General features: G+C 36.5%; 1 protein-coding gene across 1 annotated transcript in view; it reads left to right on the top strand.

The window, feature by feature from the left end:
* Positions 1-549: 549 nt before the first annotated feature.
* plekho2 (pleckstrin homology domain containing, family O member 2) overlaps positions 550-24924 on the top strand; it is a 37336-nt gene continuing 12961 nt past the window's right edge. Inside the window, exons 1-3 of the mRNA XM_020938867.2 lie at positions 550-803; positions 23777-23923; positions 24229-24351. Coding sequence (XP_020794526.1) covers positions 795-803; positions 23777-23923; positions 24229-24351 — 279 coding nt within the window. The 5' untranslated portion in view covers positions 550-794. The remainder of the gene's footprint in view (positions 804-23776; positions 23924-24228; positions 24352-24924) is intronic.

Genomic DNA, 24924 nt, shown 5'->3' with positions numbered 1-24924 from the left:
TGTCTTTTCAAAGTAATGATTTTTATAGTCAAAGAAACCAAAACAGAGAGACCAGACAGTAAAAATTAAAATTTAAAAACATTTAACATCAACTCATATGGTTTAATTTGTAATAAAGTGATAAAAAGCAACTGTGCATACAAAGGTCTTCTATATCTACTCCCTCTTTCACTACACTTTTGTCCCTATTCCAAAATTTAGAAAGTATTTGTCGACAAACTTTGACGGCTCCACTGAAATAGCCTAAATAGCGCCATCTATCGGTGGTCCCTGTATAAATCCGCTGCCGTGACTCGCTCGGAGGATGCTTCAGTGGCTGCAGGCTGGAGACATGTGACTGAATCTATTAGTGATTTTTTTTGCACTTTAAAAACAAAAACTCTCTCTTTGCAGCTCCATCTTTGTTCACGTTTTACTCCATCCACGTTTCCTCGGGGATCTCGCTGCAGCTTTGCCCCCGGAGAGACGCGCTCATCGCCGGGTGCAGCAGTTGCCCCTCCTCGCTTTCTATTCAACACTGAAATGCGAACCGGAAACCAAACTTTTTTTCTTCGAACTTCTTCACAGTTGTTGGGGTAAATGAGGGAAATAGACACAGGAGGCGCGTCAGTCCGTGTCATGAACTGAAAAACTCTGCACAGTTCCTTATTTTACGCAGTCATTTTTGGGACTTTTCGGAGATGTGTCCAGCGCCCATCAGCCAGCAGCGGAGAAGCGAAGAGTTTATACCCGGGATAGGAGCTTGAGAGAGCGGCGACGTCGAGTGAATTCAGCCCCATATAACGGACTTTATCATGGAAGATGTGAGTAGTGTCGTTCACGTTGCTTTGTCGATGCGTTTTTGCACTTTTTTAGCTTTTACGCGCAATTTAAGATTCATTTTGCGCTGAATAAAAACGTGTATGTAAGATTTTATAACAATTTCGCGTTAAAAAGTTGATTTAAAGTGAATAATAACCTGATTTCAATCTTTTTTTTACATTTAATTTATTTTAAAAGTTACATTTTGTAGTTGTTCAGATCCCCAAATATGCTTAAGACTATTTGGCACAAAGCACCTGCCCGACTGTCAATCTTCCAGCATCTTTATTGCTCTCTGGCGCATTGGGCGGTGGTACGAAAACAAACTCCCTTTAAAAAACGTGTTATATAACGTTTTACGAGGTGCCTGGTTAGGTTAATGACTCGTTCAACTAAAGATAAGTCTTGTTTTAAGTTCATTTGGCTGCTCTAGTCATTTCGGCGTTGGTTTATCGCCCGTAAACAAGCATCTGAAGTGCGATTTATTGGGCCACACTGGGAGGGAGGAGAGGAGGAGGAAAGAGGAAAACACGGCTAGAAGTTGGGTTTGTTGTGAATTTTAAGCAGTAGAAGTTTATTATGTTCAATGGACAGTTAATAACATGCTCTTTTTATTAGGTATTTAATTAACCAATATGTTTTTAAAATATTTAAACAAGTATATTTTATGGTAGCCTAGTATAAAGAAAGTGAATTCAAATAAATAAAAGTGGCCAATAACTAATGGTAAATTTGTACTAGGCCTATTCTGACACATTTTATACAACAGAAACACCTTAAAATACACTATAAGGGCTACTTACAGAGATGTACATCATCTACATAAAATCTGAAGTTGTATAAATATCGTTAAAGCAAAAATAATGTGTGTGATGTGTATTTAGAAAAAAAAAAGAAAAGAAAACGTTTACTTCCTATTATCACTACCACCGTACTACCACTACTATACTACGCTTTTATTACTGATTCCTCTTGTGGTATTAGCGCTAAAAACCATTAGGCTCTTATGCAATTTTAGTAGGCCGAGTATAGATGGAATTAAAACTGTACATGTTTTACTTGAGGAAGGTCAGATAAAAATGTTGTACTAATAAAACCAAAACCAAGAGTGAGACAGTGCGTGGGAGTTATCTTGAAAACAGTACATATTTAAAATTGTCTTTTCAATGTAATGATATTTTTAGCCATAGAAACCAAAACAACAGAGATCAGACAGTAAATATTCAAGTTTAAAAGCATTTTACTACAACTCATATGGTTTAATTTGTAATAAGTGATAAAAAGCTACTGCGCAGACAAACGGCTTCTATATCTATTCCCTATTTCCAACCAATATGTCGGCTGAATTTTGTATTAAAAATTCACATATGATTTTAAGTATTATTAATAAACACACTTGGAAGTCAGTTTGAGGAAGACAGATCATGAAAAAAGGGAAGCTGTTTGACCATGTGGTTCGATACCTTTTCAGGGAAGTTCCAGAAGTCTTTAAGAGTAAATGCAGCACCCCACCCTTTTATTAGAAATATATTTATTCTATTCAAATGGCATCATAAGACATAATAAGTGAAGATTATTTTTGCTTATTGTAGTGTAATTGTACCACTACCAGCATGACTATTACTACTACTACTACTACTACTACTACTACTTCTAGTACTACTACTACTATTACAAACTACTACTGCTGGCACTATCAGGCTATTGCATCACTCCTTTGGCTTTTACTATTACTACTACTAGTGCTACTGCTACTACTACTTTTACTACTAGTACGACTACTATCACTACTATTACTACTACTAATACTACTACTACTGCTATAACTAACTATTACTGCTGGCACAATTAAGCTACTGCATCACTCCTTTGGTTTTTACTACTACTATTACTGCCACTACTACTACTATCACTACTACTACTGCTAGAACTAACAACTACTGCTGGCACTGTTAAGCTACTGCATCACTCCTTTGGCCTTTACTACTACTTTTAATACTATTACTGTCACTACTACTATTATTACTACTACTACTACTACTACTACTACTACCACCACTACTACTACTAATGCTGCTATAACTAACTTCTACTGCTGGCGCTATTAAGCTACTGCATCACTCCTTTGGATTTTACTACTACTATCACTACTGTTACCACTACTACTACTATCACTACTACTACTACTACTGCTTGTGGATCAGTAAAGTTTGTCAAAGTTTAAGTCTAAGTAATAACCATATATATTGGATCCAAAACATGTGTTGCGTCACTCCCATACCTTGGTAAATACTGTGCAACAGGAAGGGCATCTGATGTAATACCTTGTGAAACTAATGTGTAAATGAATCCACATTTTACTACAGATGGAAAAATCCTCAAACAAAACCAAAGCGGCAAAGTGTTTGACAGTATTTGACTGAAGCCATTAGAAAAGTGTACAAAGTGTTTTGAACTAGATTCTAAATAGTTGTGATAATAGTTAACTTGTGCATGAGGCAGGACAGCTGTATTTGTGTATCTGGTGTTGCAGGCGCATTTGCAGACACATTTTTGGAGGTGATTCACTCAAAATGAGAAGAGCAGAGCCATGACGTCAGTGCTTTTGAGTCAGAGAGAAGTTTATGGGAAATGGTAAAGTTTCTGTGTCCACTTTCAATACGGCGCTGGCGTAGGCATAAGATGGAAAGTTTGTATTACTATTTAAAGGTCCTATATTATGGAAATTAGCAGTCTTGCTATGGAAATTAGCAGTCTTGCTATAATCTGGCATATTTACACTGCAATGTTGTAGATGTTCATTAATATGCATTGTCCCTATTAAATAAATTAATTAAAAAAATATTACGCAAAATTGACTCTTACTTTTACTTACTTACTTACTTTTAAGCCATGTTAGAATGTTGTTGCCTCTTTGTCATCAAAAACATACCCAGAGTTGTGTTTTGTTTCGTTTATGCATGTTTGAGTAATCCTTTATTAGTCTGTTTACATCTGCAAAGCAGAAAATGCTCTGGCCCACCTTGTGAAGCTGTAGTTTTCATGTTAACAGCTACCTTTACCATTTGTTCAGTAGAAATTGGTCCAAATGATTCTAGTGAAGGTGTATGGAGTTTCAAAACACAGTGAAGTGTGTCCTATATTGACTGATTGATTGATTCATTCATTTTTATTTTGAGTTTGTGCCAAGAGAGAAACAAAAATCATGTCTATTACATATACATTGTAAACAACAGAAAAGCACATTGGGGGAAGAAGAAAAACTTATATGAATGTATTACCACATGACATCACAAGGTGGAACAGAGTCTTTTCTGTTTCAGAGAAGAATTCCATAAATATGCTTACTTTGTATGTTATGTGTGTGTGTGAATGGGGAAAAAAAACCAAAAACACACACACAACTCTGGGTATGTTTTTGATGAAGAAACAACATAATGTACATCAGAAAATAGTGTCATATGGGTAGCCAGGCTGGTGCCACCTAGTGTCTCCGCTCAACTTTATTTCTCTCTCTAGCAACTAGGTCAGGAATCAGAATAGACCGCGCACTGGCCATTCAGTGAAGAGCTGTGAAGCCATGACGTCAAACTCAAGCGCCTGTCTGGGTCCCTTTTGTGGTACAGCACAACAGTAAACAAAGCGTCGAGATGGATGTAGATGACGCCATACATTCTGTGTTGGCAATGATTCCCAAGATCAAGGATTTTCACTCTCTGCTTTGTTTGCTGTTGTGCCAGCAATTACTTGGATACCATTGAGCGTTCCAGTGCATTACATATGTCACGACCACATCGCAGCGATTGGTTAAATAAAAAAAGTACCCGCCTAACACCGAGTGAACGAAACCTAATGCTACGAGGTGAATCGGGCTATAATATGGGCCCTTTAAAGGTGCAATGTGTAACTTTTCTGGTGGATGATTTGCCACAAGCTTGGCTACGTGGAGATGTTGTTGCTTTTAATGCTTCACCTAGAATTCACCAAAGAATGTCATTAAACTTATCCAATCTCCCTAGAAACAAGCAGGAGATTCCACTAGGCCACGTTTCAGGTCAGTGCAGAGGCAAGCCTGCTCACAGTTAGAAAGCATTTATTTATTTTATTAGCAACAAAAACAGCTCCAGTTCAAGTTTAATGTAATACTGTGGAACATTTCAGGCAAAGAAATAACATTTCTGTGGAAACAAGCAGGTGGCAGAGAAGTTAGATAGTGCACCTTTACTTTGAAGTAGTTATAGTGGCATTAGTACAACAACTGTGTACTTTATTCTCACTTTATGCAACAATAAAACTATGTAAAATGTAAAAGTGTTTGGTTGTAGCAGCCCAGTAACGGAAATGGTATTCATTAACAGAGTTTTCATTAATTTTCAGTCAATCAAGCTTTTTACTTATTATCAAAATCATGTCCGAAATTTTAGAATCTCAACACTTAAACTTTAACTTAAACTTTCAAGGACTCACGTAATTATATGCTTCAGACCAGGAATAAAACCGATGTGAGTTAACTGTCTGTTTGAAACTTAAATAAGCTTTCTCTCCTGTCTTAAGTATATGACACAATAAAAAGTTGATGCTGACGTAAAGCTATAGGTTTAACAACACCACAGACATATGGGCAATATAGAGAGACTGAAATATAAAATAGTTAAAATAAGCCCAGCCTCAGCACGTGCAGTAGTAAAATGCAGGACAATATACAGAGTAAATGATGCATAATACAGAATGTAGATATAGGGCATTATGGGATGGTCTAATATGGATTTTTTTTTTTTTTCTCATACCGATATCAGATATTCAACTTGCTGCTGTGGCCAACATTTTTGATCCCCATATGTGGAAAGCCCCTCTGATATAACCAAAACATTATATTGTCAATAATAGTGACAGTTGGTTCAGGTGTGTGTTACCTGTCCAGCCAGATCCACACGCTGTTAGAGTCAAAAACTAACACAGTGGTTTACACATAAAAAAGGAGAAAAAACTACATAAAGGACTGAAAAACAGAAACATTTTTGCAGAATCAACACTCAAACTATTACTTAAATTCCTTAATTAAATTCCTCCAAAATTCTTGTGTGTCAAATAAAATAAGTTATATATTTTACACACAAGAATTTTGGAGGGGAGGTGTCGTCCACATTTGAGAGACAAGTGCTGTGTGGATGAAGGTTTTTCCACAGAATATAAAGACTGTCTGGTCAGGCATTGGTGTGTGGGTGTTAGGGGTGTAACGATACAAAAATCACAATTCGGTTTTGAGGTCACAGTTTGGTTAATTCTCGGTGCACTTTGCATGTTGTTTATTTGTGTGTTTATTAAACCACCAATTTATACAACTGGGAAAATAAAATAAATGCAAAGTGCTGCTTGGTAATACTAATAAGTTAAATAAAATATTTTCAAATAAGCAACAAATGTATGAAATACTATGAAGAAAGAAAGATTATAAAGAAGAGATTCTGTGCCTGCAAAAGGCGAAAATGAGGACCGGGGTGTGACTACTGTAGATTTGTGAGGATTCACGTGGTTCGAAGGGATGTAGTCAAGGCGGGGGAAAAAAGTTGTCAAGGTGGCCGCCCTAACTATAAAGCACTGCAGGAAACACTGCTACTCCAATCACAGACCAGTTCCCTCGTGAATACTAAAACGCTGAGCCACACACAAATTTTGCAAATTCCCTGCACCGAACCGAATGTCCTGTACGGAAATGGTTCGGCACGAATACATGTACTGTTACACCCCTTGTGGGTATTTACACATTATTTTTCTGCCTTTCTTTTTTGTTAATTACTTTATATTAGCCTATTATTGTACATTTACAAGGCAGATGAGATTATGATTCCATTATTATGATCATATCAGACAGCCCTTAGTTTGAACCGCCACCTCTGTAGCTTGTGGGCATTTTATCTTGGTTTCTGTACACGTCATAACAGATTTTTTATTTTTTTGTCTTTTGAGTGTTCATACTTCACTGTGATTGGTTAATTCCACCTGTCACTCGCTGAGATCACAATGAAGACTGACCAGTAGGAATAGTGGATGTCTGAGAGTGTATATTTGAGCTTAGAGCTGCATTAAACAGAAAAGCACTGAATCACAATATAGCAATCTTTCCAAAATGGCAGATTATCACGGGGTCAGCTCCCAATTAGATTTTATATTATCTTAGAGTATCTCCCACTCACTGATAACAAGGCCCCTAAACATGCGCTGACTCCCTTTTCCCCCCTTTTCCCAGAGGAGCCCCTGAGTGTCTCTATGGGCACACACATGGCTGTATTGTGCAGTGAAGAGCAGCGAGCAAGCAACCACAGATACAGGCTTAATTGTTTGGTGGCATGACTCATAATGTGGCAGTCTGTTTTCCTCCTCTCTCAGCGGGTCAGTGAACGCGTCACTGCATAGACCTCCATAGACTAAGAGGTCCGTGCCATAAAAGGCTGATTCAGATAAGTGCGTACAGTGGTATAGCGGTCAGGGCTGCAGATAATGGCCACTGGAGAGATGACAAACCCAGCATTGAGAAGATAAGTGGTAGACAGCTGGTATTGAAACTGCACAGACTGAGCAAACATGCAAATTACGCAAACTAATCCAGGGCTAATAATGGCAGGGATCACCACGCTGACCAGAGACCACAATTTCTAAAACGCCAGACAACACATGAATGAAGCAATATAGATGCATCCACGTGCAATCTTTGGCTTCGTAAACATATTCGGCAGGGCATTTGTCACTATGGTGTTTGTATCATTTTCATGGGATGTTTTTTAGTCCAGGTTTAGGTTAATTTAAGGTCTTTCAGGTGTGGTTTGGTTGGTTTTGATCTAGTCTTGATGAGTACTGGAAAGACAAATAGCCTTGAGTGGGTGTTAAAGATGCACTATGTAACTTTTTGGCTGCGGGTCCGTCACCTGCTTGTTTGAGATGTCATTGCTCTGCCTGGATTGCTCCTATACTTTACATTTATTCAATTACAGGTGGTTTTATAACTCAAAAATACCTAGAAAAAAGGCATTCTGACGGTGAGTGGAGTCACCTCTCCTCAGATCTAACCTGTAACTTGTAGGGATGTAACAATATCCAAATTTCTTGGTACAATATTATCACGATATGCATCTCACGGTAAGATATTATTCGCGATATTTTGGAGAGGCTAATATAAATGTAGACAGGACACGTTTTTGTTTTTAAAATACTGTACCTTGACAAGATTTTGGTGTGAATTATTACCATCATAATCCCAAGAATTCAAGTAAAAAACATCTCTCTTCATGTTGTCTGCACTGAAATGAATCATGGGATATATAGTTCCCGATGTTCATAAGCTGTTGCTACTATAAAACCATGCATTTAAGCAAAGGAACTTGTGATTCGATATATTGTGACAGCCCATGATCTTCTTGTGAGACTTTGACGACACAATATCACAATATTTTGGTTATTGTTACATCCTTAGTAACTTGGTCTGGTTTGGTCTCCATGAAAATAGAAAGGTTTTATACCAGACTGTGAAACATTCCCAGTAAAGCAATTACATCTCCATGGAGAAAAGCATTTGACGGAGCCTCCACCAGAAAAGTTACACAATGCACCTTTAAGCGGCACTGACATAGTATAGACAGCAATGGAGTTTAAAGTCAAGTTTAAAGCTACTCAGTGGGTGGTTGCTTGTCTTTTTGCTTTGCCTGTAATGTTTCACAGTATGGCATTAATTGTAATAATATCTATTCATCCATTTAGCATGTATTTGATAACAGGTGTTGTTCAAAATCAGCTTGAAAAACGTGCATTCTTTCATGGATTCTCTCCTCGGATCAGACCTGTAACTCAGTCTGGTGGCATTGTATATACCTGTCTCTATGGAGATGTAGGTATAGGTTTAACTTTTTTTTTTTAACTGTGGAACTTTAGGCAAAACAAAATCCCCATGCAGACAATCAAGCAGTGGACTCTCTACCAGAAATCATACTCAGTGTGCGTTTATGTAGCAAGACATGTACTTTAGATAGATACATGCATGCATACATACATACATACTTTATTTATCCTGAAGGAATTTACAGCAGGGGAACTTTTCACATCACGCAAAGTTAGGCTGCAGACAACCCCCAGTCTGGGAACCACTGCATCACTGAAGAGTATGATATGAAGAACAGATACCTTAAAATGATCGTATTACATTTCTGCTTAAAACTCTGTTCGCCTAATCATGTTTAATCAAATTTAAAGGGACAGTCCAGAATTTTGGACATAGGACCGCATTTCTTAGTGAGCCAGAGTGTTGGAGACGTGTGGAGACACTTTTAAAAAATATTTCATCCAGTCCTTGTATTTGCAGAGGTCGCTGGTGTTAGGCTAGTGCATGTCAATGGCCATAGTTATCCTGCCACGAAAAACAGTCTTACCCACTCCACAAAACACCCGAAACAAATCTATTATGACGCCAGACTGTCGATGTAAATGTCTGTGTTGATAGAATAATGTTTGAAATAAAACTAACCTTGCATCGCATGAATCGTCGCATGTAGAGCGACTATTTTCTCAGCTGCAGTGGAATTTTCCTTTGCTGGTAAGATAGGTGGTAGGTGATATCAGTCCACTGCTGCCAAGCTTTCTTTCAGGAAGTACAACTCGCTGCTGCTGCTGCTCAGACATAAATCCTTCAAATACAAGATTGGTTTCAGATCTCCAACACTCTGGCTCACTAGGAAATGAGGTCCTATGTCCAAAATTTGGGACTTGTTTTATTGGTATTTGGTTTATTTTAATTGGTCACAGATACAAAAACCGTAGCACAGAAGTCTGATTTATGCATCATAGTGCTTATAGTAGGTCTGTTATGATAGCTACTCTCTCAACTTATTGTTCAATACGTGACAGATGGAATAATATTTTTGGGGATCAGTGTTTATCATGTGTACATTTTCTTCATTTTCCTGAAACAACTGGGAAATGTTTGGTTATTTTTTGGCTGTATGATAAGATTTAAACCATAAAAGGTTCAATTGTGAACTTTTATGACTCATTACAGATGTAAACTAAGTACTAAAGTGAGTAAGACGGGTGGGATGAGGTACCATTTCCACAAGATAGAAGATTGGATCTACGAGAACGAGACAAGATGAGATTTTGACATTATTTAGGCTATAATAAATACTTTGTGCATTTCAGTTCCCAGTTTTAGTCTCACCATTTTTGATTTACTTTATTTAATATTTCTGCTGTCACTGTTGCTCTGCTCTTTGGGATGACACATTATCAAAAAATGGAATTGGCCAATACTCTATTCTGTCAATCCAAACGTAAAAACAGGAGGAAAACGAGATAATTTTTTGTATATGTGCACAATCTCGTGACAATTTTGTCCCGCAAGACCTTGTGATGCGAGTTTGTTTGTCCCATTCCTACTATTAATATATTGCAGCTCATGATTTTTAACAATCATTTTGAAGTGATATATTGTTGAAGTAAAAATAGATGATAGTAATAATGAAACTAATTTATACTACTGACACTGAAACCAAAGAGCAGATTTAAACAACAAAAAGACTTCTGTGCTGCAGTTTTTGATTTATTTTTTGTAGTTTAAATCTGCTCTTTGGTTTCAGTATCAGTGGCATAAATTGTTTTCAATATCATCATCATCTATTTTTACTTCAGCAATTTATCACTTCAAAATTCGCTAACAGAGAGCAGAGAATGGGATGACAATGGCACCGCTTACATAATGGATACAGAACACACGCGGAAACACACATTACAACACTTTTCTTACTGGATAACATATAATTTGTGTTTGTACTGAGAATTACTATAAACCTTACACAGACTTGATTCCTAATTGACGTAAACATTGTTCCAGTGACTCACCTAAATCAGCTGATAAATACTTCTACATTTTGTGCCCATTCTTCCGAAATGACAAAGAACTGTAAAAATAGATTTCCTTCCACTTTTTGCCGAGTTGAGAAAGTGGGATTTTGCAACTCCAGCTCTTTTATTGTTTCTATTTACAGTATAGTCTTAGAAATAAGCAATTCAGTTTGTATTTTGTGTGTGTAGAGGTCTTCTGAGTCCAGTGAAGATAAGGAGTCCTCATTAATCACACAGATTAACATTACCACAACAGCAAATTTGAAATGGTAAAAAGGATGAGCAAACAAGAAAAATATGCACACTACATGCTAATTTGAGTACACGTACTTCACATCACAATATATACTACTTTATATTAACTTATCGCTTAATATATGAAAGATGGAACAATAATTTTTGGGGGTCAGTTTTATAGTGGGTGAGTTTTTGTTCTTTTTCTGTACTATAATATCATCTGAAGAGGGTTGAATATAAAACTTCTATGACTACTAAAGTTGTTCATTTAGCTATTTACTTTTTCAGGTAACATTTTCTTAACCACATTGTACATTTAGAATTGTTTTGGTGAATAATTTATGTATTAGGGTTATTTTGTCAGTTAATTTGTTTCAATTTTATCGTTTATCATCTATATTTTATTCAGCAGTATGTCACACTTCAAATTTTAAGACTATTATACATGACATAGACAAATCCAGACTGATATTTCTGTACTTTTTCTACAGAGGGATAACAGTCTTCTGGTTTATTTCAGTGATGCATGTGAAACAAAGGAGCTCATTGGCCCGTTTAGTGCTTTGCTCATTGATTCTGTAGAAATCCATATTGTTTTTCAGTAGCCCACTGCAATAAATGTGTATGTGTTGTGTTGGTTGTGGCCAGAAAGTCAGTCTACCTCAGACAGCTGTGGCTATAAAATCTTACCACCACCATAATGCAACGAATAATCTCTTAAAGGGTAATAGGTTTTAAAGATCATATATTGCGCAAAACTGTCTCTTGTGAGCTTTAAGCCATGTTATAATCTTGTTACCTCATCAAAAACAGACCTGGAGTTGTGTTTTGTTTCATCCACACATGTTCAACTAACCCTTTATTATCAGTCTGTTTACATCTCCAAAGCTCAAAATGCTCTGTTCCACCTTGTGACGTCATGAAACAGCTACCTTTTACCTTTTGTTTAGTAGAGATTGGCAATTCCAGGACTGAAATCATCCAAATTATTCTAGTGAAGGTGCAACCCTATAGTCAGGCTGGTGCTGCCTAGTGCCTCCGCTCAATTTCATTTCTCTCCAGCAACTCGGTCAGGAATCGGAATACACTAGACAGTTTGCAAGAACCCCGGAAGTTACAGACTCCGTACCGGCCAATCAGAGAAGAGCTGTGAAGTCATGACTGGGTCCCTTTTGTGGTACAGCACAACAGTAAACAAAGTGGTCGAGATGGATGTAGACGAAGCCATACATTCTCTGTTGACAACGATTCCCAAGATCGAGGATTTAAAACCGGAACAAAGAGAATGTTTGGTGACTTTTATCAAGGGGAAAGATGTTATTGCACTTCTCCGTACAGCACAGGTGTCAAACATAAGGCCCAGGGACCAGTCCCGGCCCTCCAAGACCTTTAATCTGGCCCTTGGCTGATTTTCTACTAAAATATTTTAATTATATTTTCTATTAAAATATTGGTAATTTTCTGCGGTGCTTAGCATAGCAGCGTCTCCAGCGTCTCTGTGTGTGGCCCCTCCCACCAGAGCAGCACAAATGAAGACTTGTCTCTTTCCAAATGCTCTTAAAGGACGATCGTTTTAACTGTTGACTGTGACACCTTCATCAGCAAAATGTCCAAAATGAGAAAAGTGGACGCCAAGTACAGGATTTTACAAGAAAAATTGACGTATTCCTATTTACATACAAGTTATTTTTAAAACACTGTGTTGAAATTGCATTTTTCTTTAAGTTTCAAGTTGTTCATAATATTATAATATTTTGTAAAAGATAGAGTTCATTAATTAAAAAAGATTTCTGTAATAGATTTGTGTTTCTCTGCACAAATATTTGAACTTATTGTTATTTTTGGGGTATATATGCCATGAATACGGCCCCCGGACCAAAATGAGTTTGACACCCCTGCCCTACAGGATTTGGCACATTACATACGTTACGACCAAATAGCAGTGATTGGTTAAATTAAAAGTACCTGTCTACCGTCGAGCGAACGAATCCTAATGGTGTAAGGACAGACAGTTTCCACGAAGTGAAACCGGCTGATGAATCAGGCTTGTAACCCTAACCCTAAAAACTCATCGTAAATATGCAGCGTTTGAATGAAACAAAACAAAACTCCAGGTATGTTTGCGATGAGGAAACAACATTATAACATAGATCAGATATAGCATAATAGTATAATATGAGCCCCTTTAAGTGCTTTGAAAGGTACTATGTAAATCCAATACAGCATCATTATTATTATAGTCTCATACTTCTATAGGGTGCATTGCCCCATTGGATTTGTTTTATAAGTCCAAGCTATGACCTCTAGAAGTTCATTTTGAGCATTCATAACATATTATTCGTGTTTGTGTCACGTCTTTTGAAACACACATAGTACAGTTAATCAAGGCCATATTAGATTTCATATGTCAGTGACTTCATGTTTTGGGAGTGATCCGTTTTACGTTATGTGCAGCCAACACCTCCCAGTTCATAAACATGATCCTTCAAATGTGTCGTTTCAGATTAACTCACTTTGCTCCAAGACTTAAACTATGGAGAAAAATATTTACTTTGCGACGAAGGAAACAAGGGCATAGAACAGGAAGTTTGAACCTGCAATTGAACCATTTGGTTGTATAATTTATTGGTATAGTGGCACTTAACCTTTAACAGGGCTGTGTGGAGTTTACCTGGCTAACCAGAGCCACACGGTTTGACAAAATTTTACACACATGACAGCTTACTTTAAAAAAAGAGGACTGAGAACACACAACTCTATATTTTAGGTAAAATAATTTATATATTTTGTTTTGGAGGTTATGAGAATTTTGGAGAAAAGAGGTCTTCTGGATTTGAGAGACGCATTACAAATTAGCCATAACCAAAATATTGTGATATTGTATCGTCAAAGTTCTCACAATAATATCATGAACAGTCACAATATATCGAATTACAAGTCTCTTTGCTTAAATTAAGAGTTATGGTGCAGTAATAGCTAAAAAAAAAAGACAGAGGGAACTACATAGACCATGATCCTTTGCTCCATTTCAGTGTAGACTACAAGCAGAAATAACATTTCTAAGCACTTTTAAGTCTTAGTTCTTTGGATTAAGTCTTGTCAAGACATTTAAAGAGGAAAAAGTAGCATATTCACAGTTTTTTTAGCGACTCAAAATATCACAATAAATATCGTACCGTTAGATGTATATCGTGAAAATATCGAACCGAGAGATTTGGATATCATTACATCCCTAATCATGAGCTTTCCCACGATATCACAATAAATATCGTACCGTGAGATTCATAATGTGACGATATTGTTTCGTGAGACTTCGATATCGTTACACCCCAAGCCGTTTCTGATAGTGTTAAGTCCAAACTTTAATGTAGTGTATGAAAAGACCTGGTAGTAAGAATATTTTGCAATTATATAAACAAATTCCAAGTGTCCTCAAATTAATACGTGTTGCCTAATTGCATCTATAACATTTTACATTGTTTTTGAAAAGCTTTATGATATATTTTATGTTATAATAAGACCAAAAAATGACATGCTTTAATTTACTAGTGAAACTACCAGGACTAAATGAAGGCTAATGTTTGACTTAATAAGAAAAGTCATTAACAAAATCAGCTTTTTTAGCATTATGCTTTTTAAAAACAGTGCATTTTATCAGAATAAGAACCTTAGTGTCATTGCAATACATTGAGTATGCTGAAATATTGATCATGGCGCCAGTCAATATCACAATATCCATATTTTTGCAGTATATAGTGCAGCCCTATAGTGCAGTATAATGAAGTATAGTATAGAGTGGGCCTATACATCCTCTCTGCGTTGTCTTTTGAACGTTATTTTGAAACAGCTCATTTGTGTCACGGTGAACGGGTTAAATTGGACACAGAGTGAACTGCAGTGGGCCCGTGATGAGTTCAGGTCAAAATGAATGAGATCCAGATGTTCCCCCCTGTCCCAGATGTGGATCAGAAACACATGTGTATGAGAGAGAGAGGGAGGGAGGGAGGGGAGAGAGAGGAGAGAAAGAGTTGAGAGATGGATAAAGAGAAAGCGAGAGAGGGCACGAGGGTTAGAGAGGGAGAGGAAAGCGAGAGGTGCCTGCTCCCTTCCTCTTCTCTTTAAAACCATGCCTGCTTTAATAACATCACATATAGTATTTCAACATTTTCAGCAAGAGTTTGTACAGAGCAGAATAGGGAACTGTCGCCATAAATGGTACTAAAACTAATATTAAGCGCTGAATAATTGAGTAATCACCTCTTCACTGGATAAAGAACACAATAAAACACAATATAAAACATGGGTAGGGCCACAAGATTAATTACAATCGAATCAACAAGGTCAGGACTCTACAAATATTTGAATAGCAGATAATATTAAACTTCCTCTTGAATATATTTGGGCTTGTTTAAAATGGGCCAGGGGCTCGTCACCTGCTTGTTTCTATGGAGATGTCACTGCTCTGCCTGGAATGTTCCACAGTATGACATTAAACAGCTCTACCTTGGTCTTGTTTGGTTTCCATGACGATAGAAAGGTTTAATACCATACTGTGAATCATTCCAATCAAAGCAATAACATCTCCATGAAGAAAAGCATTTGATGGACCCTCCACCAGAAAAGTTTCATCATGCACCTTTAAAATACTGGTAAGCAAATAAGAAACTTGTTTTTGGATTAAACAGGTTTATGATTAAACAGGGTAATGAGTAACTTGAATTTAATTAGTTGATTTTAAATGGTTTGCAGCAAAGTTATTATTTACTAACACATTCTTAAATGGACAGTCCAGAATTTTGGACATAGGACCTCATTTCCTAGTGAGCCAGAGTGTTGGAGACGTGTGGAGACACTTTTTTAAATATTCCGTCCAGTCCTTGTATTTGCAGAGGTCGCTGGTGCTAGGCTAGTGCATGTCAATGGCCATAGTTAGCCTGCCTCTAAAAACAGTCTTACCCACTCCACAAAACACCCAAAACAAATCTGTTATTTCACCAGACTGTCAATGTAAATGTCTGTGTTGATAGAATAATTTTTTAAGTAAAAACAACCTTGCATTTGAAGGATTTATGTCTGAGCAGCATCAGTGTTGTACTTCCTGATAGAAAGCTTGGCAGCGGTGAACTGTTATCACCTAGCACTTACTTTACCGGCAAAGTAAAATTCCGCTGCTGCTGAGAAAATAGTCCTTCAACATGCAGCAATTCATGCGATGCAAGGTTAGTTTTATTTCAAACGTTATTCTATTAACACAGACATTTATATCGACAGTCTGGTGAAATAATAGATTTTCTTTGGGTGTTTTGTGGAGTGGGTATGACTGTTTTTAGCGGCAGGATAACTATGGCCATTGACATGCACTAGCCTAGCACCAGCGACCTCTGCAAATACAAGGACTGGATGGAATATTTTAAAAAAGTGTCTCCACACTTCTCCAACACTCTGGCTCACTAGGAAATGAGGTCCTATGTCCAAAATTCTGGACTGTCCCTTTAACATCCTAATTATTCACTGTGATGAGTTTATGAGCATATTTCACCACTTTCAGAGACCAGAATGGAGTTTTTGTTGTCACAGTAAAGGTACAGAAAACCTATCATGCAAATAGCGCACTTCCCAGTTCTTGGACAATAAAAACCTTTACAATTACATGCAAACAGCACACAAGTCTTATTTAGACTGTAAGAGCTGTTAATATAATATATCTATAATGGGGCAAGACTTTTTTTTTTTTTACAACTATGGGCAAAAAGGAATACAGACCCCCTCAGCTGCAAAGTATCAATTTCCAAACTGCACAGACCAGTACACATAAAAGACATATTCACAACCTGTCAACAAACCACTTAAAGGTGAAACTTTTTTTTTTCCTTTTTTTTGTCATTATTTTTTTTATTTGTTTTTATTATTATTATTTATTTATTTATTTAGTGTTTAATTTTTATTTTAAAATATTTTAAATTTATTAATTTATTATTATTATTTTTTTAATTATTTATATTTTTTTAAAGGTGTAACTTTTTTGGTGGACTGTCCACTACCTACTTGTCTCCATGGAGATGTTTATTGCTTTGCCTGAAATGTTCCACAGTATGATATTAAACACATCCATCTAGCATTTATTCATTGTGGGTGTTTTCTATTGCTCATACATAAATAATTCCTTTTGTGAATGGGGCACCTTTCCACAGATCTGAACTGTAATGTAATGTAGTGCTGTAAATTGCTTATCGCCCTTAGGATAGGTTTAATTTTTACTGTGGAACATCCTAGTCAAAGCAATAACATTTCCATGGAGACTAGCAGGTGTTGAACTTTCTACTAGAAATGTTACACGGTGCACCTTTAAACTACTGAGAGCACAACTTATTTATACGTACAGCTTCTTTTATGTACAGGCCTATAGGAATTGAGAGACTAATGCTTTATTACTGTCATTAGTATGGCCTAAGAGTTTGTGGGCTGGTGTGGGTTTGTGTGTGATCTCAAAAAGGACTTCCTGTGTTCCAACCACAGTGGAGTTAATATCACAGCAGTTTACGAGTTACAAAGAGCCACTGTACTTACTTTAATGTTAAAACGATTCTGCAAACTGGAAAAACTGCAAATATCTGTCAAAATAAGACAAATAAATGCAGTAGTTGTAACATTAGATCAGTGCTTCTCTAGCTACGGTTCATGTACTTTTACTTAGTGTGGTGGCTTGCAGGTTTATCATAATGTTATTAGTTTTTATTAGAATTGTTCTGACTCTTTTTATATTTAGTTATATAACAGAAGTCAGTGTGAGAACTCCTTTTATCTACAAACTGACCACAAAGAGAAGTGACCAAGGCTAAGATTTGTTTTAGGTTCCTCCCATAGAATGTATTAACAATTGGACTAAGAGAATGTGACGTCATCCACGGGGTGGGCAAAAATATCGAAATATCTTATTTAATGTGATGATACAGTATCGATATCGTGGGCTGCTGTATTGTATTTTATATAGTATTTTTTGGTATATTTAACTAAATTATTTTGTTACAGCGCTACAGTTTTGTTGCTTGTTTAGTGGAAGGAAACTCGTTTTTACAACACATTTGAAATTTTCACTGTTTTGAGGATTAAAATGGGTGTGTTTCGTATTCACATTGCACAGGAAGTGGTTTAACATAGACTTTTACTATCACAGCCATGATTTAGCCTTTATTTTTTATTGAACATGTATCGTGTCATGGCCTAAGTATTGAGGTATGTATCGTTTCAGCAACTTCTTAATGATCCCCAGCCCTAGTTACTCATAGCGTTTCGGCTCCAGTCAAACGAAGCTCATCGAGGCTTGCTGTTACAGGGGTGAATTTGGAGACGAGTCCCACATTTGGGATTCTGACGCCGACTATGATAACAACCAAAGAGCCAGTCGCAAGAGAGGCTGTTGATAGTAACAGCCCTTCCCGCCCACACCTCTGGTTTAGCAGGGCATAAGCGCTTAGCAATGAAATAGGGCTGGGTAAGGTGCCGATACGATTCATACCTCAATACATATTTACATAATTACGATTCAATGTGATTCAATAAAATATATTTCAAATAGATTCTATACGGTTTAATAAAAAAATAAAGAAAGAAAGGTTAAATCATGGCTGTGACACTAAAAGTCTTTATTAAACTACATTTTAATCATCAAAACTGTGAAAATCTCAAATGTGTCACATAAACAAGTTTCCTTCCTCTGAACAAGCAACAAAACTGTAGCTCTGTAACAAAATAATTTAGTAAAATATACTAAAAAATAGTCTTGATGATATATTGAAACAGCAGCCCATGATATTGATACTGTATCATCACATTAAACGATACAATATATCGATATTTCAATATTTTTGCACATCCCTGCAATCAAACCTGTTGCTAACACTAGCCTAGACCTCTGAGAAAGAAGGCGCCTTATTTGTTGGTTTGTTATCATTTTTCATATTTTGATTTATGGGCAAAATTGTGAAATAAAACCTCCAGGATCATGTAGAGCGAGTTAATACAAACATTTTAATGCCAAATGACGAGGCTCAGTGCAGCGGTCACAGAGAGAGGTGACAGTTTTTCAATGTAAAGCGGATTAAAGAAGTCGATGGAGCTGAAAGCGTGCCCATGTTCACTTCCTATTTTGGACGTGGCAGCAAGCAGGTTAGCTATGCCCATTTACTACACAGAATATGGTTCGAACTGAAAGTGGGAGTGTGTTTACCCTTTGAAATTATGCATTTATAAGCTAAATAAAACGTAAAAACTGTTTTATAATATGTTGCCTGCTCTGCTTCTGTGCTGATTTTTGTGTTGGTTCAGCATTAATCAGTGTAAAAATGCATAAAAAAAGATTTGGTTCTTTAAAATGAGATCCCTTTCCAAAAGTTCACACCAAAAGAGCTGTCATATTATCATTAAAAGTCTTGTCTTGTATTTATTTACTTTAAAAAAACGATGTAGTTGTTTCATTGCTACATTTAACACTTAGTTCTGGTATAGTAGCTGAGGTAAAATAAGTTTTGTTGACATTGTCATTGATAAATATCGCAAACTAGGAACTTGTTTTGGTGTCATGGTGCAGCATAAAACAATGAAGAATAATATTTATCTTGGTTATAATGCTGTTTCCTCATCAAAAACATTCCTGGAGTTCTGTTTTGTTTTCTTTCAAAAACAAAATATTGAGGCCAAAATTGTGCCACATTTCTCGAAATTCCTATGTCTCATCTTGTCTTGTGGAAATTGTGTCTCGTCCCGCCCCTGAGCCTCACCAATGTTTTTTTTTTTCCTCCAAAACTCTAAAAGTCCAGTTTGGTCCGGACTAAAGGGTGTGTCTCAAATTTCCTTATCACTATCTCTTTTGTTTTTACACATTTCCTTCTCTTTTGTCTCTTTGGCTCTCTCCCTGCTTACAGCTGCCCATTCTGTCATTGTATTGTAATTAGTTTGACATATTGTTGATAAAATATGTTCTGAGTAAAAGCAAAAACAAATACGTGACTAGTTGACTATAAAAATGCTGTTATCTGGACTATACAAACTCATACAAATAATCGTTTGTTGTAGCCCTGGCAAATACAAACACATTTTGTTTCCCAGCTGTACACATTTTCATTAAACATTATACAAGATTCAAGATTTTATTGCCATTGTCACAGAAAAATAACAATATTACGTTCAGCGTCAATCACTGCATCGATTCTGCACTGTGTAATTCAGTGTAAATCCAAAATAAGTACTTACTGTAATAAAAAATCACTATTATAAAACAGTTTAAATGAAACATTGATGCGGCCCCTTTAATAGAGAAAGGGAAAAACACAGCGATGACCTCCCACCTAAAACACTGTATATCCTGTGGAAATGACTCCAACGAAAACAAAGGCTGGGAAAGTTGCAGACACCTGCAAAAGACACATTTAGTCACGCCTCAATGAAAATATGAGGTTTTAAACAGCTGAAATTATGATATAAAACATTTTACTTTTATGATATCGACGTGTTATAATATGCGTCAAAGTAATTCATTCACAAAGTAAGAGATGTTTGTAAATAACTAAAACCAAATATAAATAAATTTCTGGTTTCTTCCATGAATCTAAAACATGCACACTGGGCTAAAACGTCTGCAGTCTAGATACAACTAATTGAATTATTGATAATATTGTAAATGTTTTCAGAGATCGACCAATATGTTTTGTTTTTTGTTTTTTTATGACTGATGCTGACACTAATTGTTTAGAATCCAAAGGAGCTGAAGGCCAATAAGCTCTGCAGTTATTTTTTGATATTTTGGGACAATTTTAATTATTTTTTCCCAAATGATCTAATTTGAATTTAGTACAAACTTCTCCGTGGCCTACTTTTACTACAAACTGGATAATAAGAGCAGTGTAGTCATATTTTGTGCAGTATCCTCGTCACACAGAAGTGCTCAAATAAAATTGTATTCTTATTTTGAGGCACAAAATATCAACCTCTCCTGGAGATTTAAGGTCTATATCCCATATACTAAATACTGCAACTACGGCCCAGTAGTCGGTCTATCTGTATAGTTTTGAAGATTTGTAACATTTATATAATAGTTATGTATTGTTTATATTTTTAAAAATATTCATACAAGTACAAAATAGTATTTCTGCACTTTTGTGAGCAATTTTACAGTCCCTAGTTAGTTTGTAGTTAGTTTCTTTGGCTGCAATGAGACAAACTTTAGAGACATTTGCACATTTATTTCAGATTACCAAATGATTATACTCAAAGACGTATAAAAATAACCTGTTTATTAATTTATTCTCTAATATTTTCACTCTTATTTTGCAGTTGGCCACTGTTCCTGATTTGACCCGTCCTTCTTTGCTACCCCACTGTAGCAATGAAGAGTGGATCAAATGCAGAGAGCAGACTGGGGCCAACACAGTCAACGCTAACCTCCTTAATATGCAAATTGCTTTGTCTTTCACATGTATAATTAGGCTTGAACTGGTGCAGAAGTTAAGCACAGGGTCACTCACGGCGTTGTTCCTTTATGAAGACTTACAGTTTCAGTTCCTATGTGTTATTTTCAGCTTCTCTATTTACTCTGCCTTACCTTTTATGGCCAAAGACATTGTCCAGCGAGAGACATAAAAGACATAATCATAGGCCCCTTGTCACTAGTTTGTTTAAGGGATGTGCAAAAATATCTAAATACCGATATATCATGATACAAAATTTGATGATATGGTATTGTTATTGTGGGCTGCTTTTTTGTGTGTATCATGGAGCTTTTTTTTTTTTTTTTTACTGCACTACAATTTAGTTCCTTATTTAGTGGAAGGAAACTCATTTACTTGATTTGATGATTAAAATAGAGGTATTTCATATGAAATTTGCACACATAGGGGTTTAGCAAAGAAACGTTGATGCTAAAATGTATTGGTTCTTAAAAAACAGTAATATATCACAGAGTATTGTGTCAATTATCGCCAATTATATCGCCATACCGTGATAATATCGTATCATGAGCCATATATAGTGTATCGTATTGAATCATGAGTAACCCTCTGATTCGCAGCTCCAGTTTATATGTTTTTTTTTGCTCATTTTGTGAACTAAAAACATAAATATTTGCTTTTCATTATTCGTAGTGAGTAACTTTGGTGTTGAATAATCCTGGCATGTTAAAAGTCCTCCTGTATTACGCAAAATTGACTCTTGTGATCGTTAAGAATGTTATTTCATCAAAAACATACCTGAAGTTGTGTTTTGTTTCATTCACACATCTTTAAGTAACGCTTGCTCTGTTCTACCTTGTAACATAGCAGTTCCAGGGCTGAAATTATCCAAATGATTCTAGTGAAGGTGTATGGAGTTTAAAAGCTCAGGGGACCCATTTCTGTATGACCACATCACATCACAAGGTGGAACAGAGTGTTTCCTGTTTGAGAGAAGAACTTCGCCTTAAGATTTGTTTGTTAAACATGTGTGAATTAGACAACACACAACTCCAGATATGTTTGTGATAAGGACAAGAAAACATAGATCAGGAAATGGCGTAATAACAGGCCCTTTAAAAGTGTAATCCTACTGAAAGCTGCTCTTGACAGTGTATAGAAGCAGCTTTATAATACAAGTGTCAATATCTTTACATTTGTGGCCAGATGTGTCAAACAAAAACAAATAATAATGTAAACATAAGAGCAACCCCAAAACCTTCTGAGTCAACACTCATAAATACAGTTATCACATTTTAGGGTCAATACTTTTGAACACTAACTTTAGTATTTAGAGTCTTAAAATCTCCAATCGGCTAAATAACAATTCTGAGGTGTGACAGGCTTAAAGGTGCACGGTGTAACTTTTTGGTAACTTGCTTGTTTCTATAGATGTCATTGCTCTCCCTGAAATGTTCCACAGTATAACATTAAACAGCTCTACCTTACATTTATTAAATTACAGGTGGTTTTATATCTCAAAAGTACCTAGAAAAATAGGCTTTCTGACTGAGCGGGCCTCTTCGCAGATCTGACCCATAACTTGGTCTGGTCTCCATGAAGATAGAAAGAAAAATATTTGACGGACCCTCCGTTACTTGGGCAGAATAGCTCACACATTACAATATTATAGCAAAGAGCAAAAATATAAATGGTACGGCATTCAAAATAAGCAGCAAAAACAGGAAGAGACTTTCAGTCAAATAAACTACAATTATACAGATTTGTGTATGCAAACCCAAGCTCTATTCAAATGCAACTAATTTAGCCACAAGAACAATGAAAGGTACCTTAAGGGGCCCCTATTATGCGATTCTCATCTATGTTATAATGTTCTTTTCTTATCTCAAGCATACTTGGAGTTTTGTTTTGTTTCATTCACACTTGTTTAACACACAAATTCTGCATATTTAGTCTGAGTTCTTATCTTAAACTAAAATACACTCCTTGTAACCACCTCGTAACGTCATGTGGTCATACAGGAAATGCTTCACTGTGTTTTAAATTTGGTTAATTTCAGCCCTGGTTTTGCCCATCTCTAGTGAGGTAAAGGTAAAAGGTAGCTGTAATAATAAATGTGTAATAATAAAGGATTACTCAGACATGTGTGAATGAAACAAAACACAATTCCAGGTATGTTTTTAAGGAAGTAAGAACATTCTAACGTGTGTCAAATGTCACCACAGTCAGTTTTGTGGAATGGGACCTTTCGCCCTTCTAACCTTATTTCCTTTTGAATATTAACTGCATCATGTTACACACAAAAGCCAAATGCATGCAAATTTAACTCTTAACTGTTTTATGTCTGTAAATCTAATCTCTAAACTGAAAGTGTGACGTGAGTGTGACTTCCTTCCTTTTTGTCTCTGCAGAAAGAGGACACAACCCCTAAGACCAGCCCCGGGTTCCAGCAGGGAAAGTCCGGCTGGATGAAGAAGGCCCACGGTCGAATCCTGCTGAGCTACAAAGATCGCTACGTCACCGTGGACAGGACCGAGATCCTGGTCTATGAGAACGAGGTACTGTCTGTTTTGCGGTGACATCATGCTGGGGGAAGGCGTACTGCATGGGTGTCTATGGTGGAATGTACAGTGGTTACAATAGTGACACAATGCACACAATTAGTACTTTAGCTGCCCCATTTTTACTAAATATAATTGGCTTCTAGAATGTTGAGATGTCATTGGAGATCCAGCAATTGATACTTTATACTGCAGCTAATGCCACCAAAATACGCCAGATGGTGAAGCTAACTACAGGCAATGCTGTGTCTGAAGCTCTGTTACTCAAGTTAGACATTAGTCTGATATGTCTTGTCTTTTAGGACCAGAAGAATTGCCTGGAGCGAGTGGATTTGGAAAACTACGACAAATGTCACGAACTGAAGACTGGATTCAAGAAGAAGCACAGATTGGTCCTCCTTCGATCGCCCAAAGCTCAGAACAAGGTGAACTGGATCTCATTATTAAGATCCCTTCATGCGTTTAAGAACATGGACAATAATCCCATAACATAAATGTTTAAAAATTAAGAATCAAGAACAAAACTCGAGGCACATGTACACTGACACGCTCGCTGTAGTACCTGTATACAACTTTTTATCTTAGTTTGTAAATGATGATTAAACACTTGGTAGATATTTTTTAGTAAATTATTAGTTAACAGTTAATAAACATTTACAAGTGATTAGTAGGTATGCCTTATTATAAAGTGTTACCATATTTCTTTTCACTGACATTTGTTGCCATGTATAAGCGTTTGTAAGCAGGGGCAAAGTTAACACATTGCAATGGTTGATCGTCTGGTGATAGGTTTGTGGCCAGGAGTAGCACCATGCAGTAACAGCTACTGTAGATGTAGCTTTACACATTAAACAACGTGAGCTTTTTTATACAGTAATAATGATGATTTCTGAGTTTAAAGGTGCACTGTGTAACTTTTCGGGTAGAGGATCCACCATTTCGACTCCATGTTGAGACAAGCAGGCCACGTTACCAGGCCGTGTTACAGGTCAGATCTG

The sequence above is a fragment of the Boleophthalmus pectinirostris genome, unplaced genomic scaffold (assembly GCF_026225935.1).
Source record: "Boleophthalmus pectinirostris isolate CB_2022bp ecotype Guang Dong unplaced genomic scaffold, ASM2622593v1 HiC_scaffold_19, whole genome shotgun sequence".
Taxonomy (NCBI): Eukaryota; Metazoa; Chordata; class Actinopteri; order Gobiiformes; family Gobiidae; genus Boleophthalmus; species Boleophthalmus pectinirostris.
This window is presented reverse-complemented; position numbering and strand designations above follow the sequence as displayed.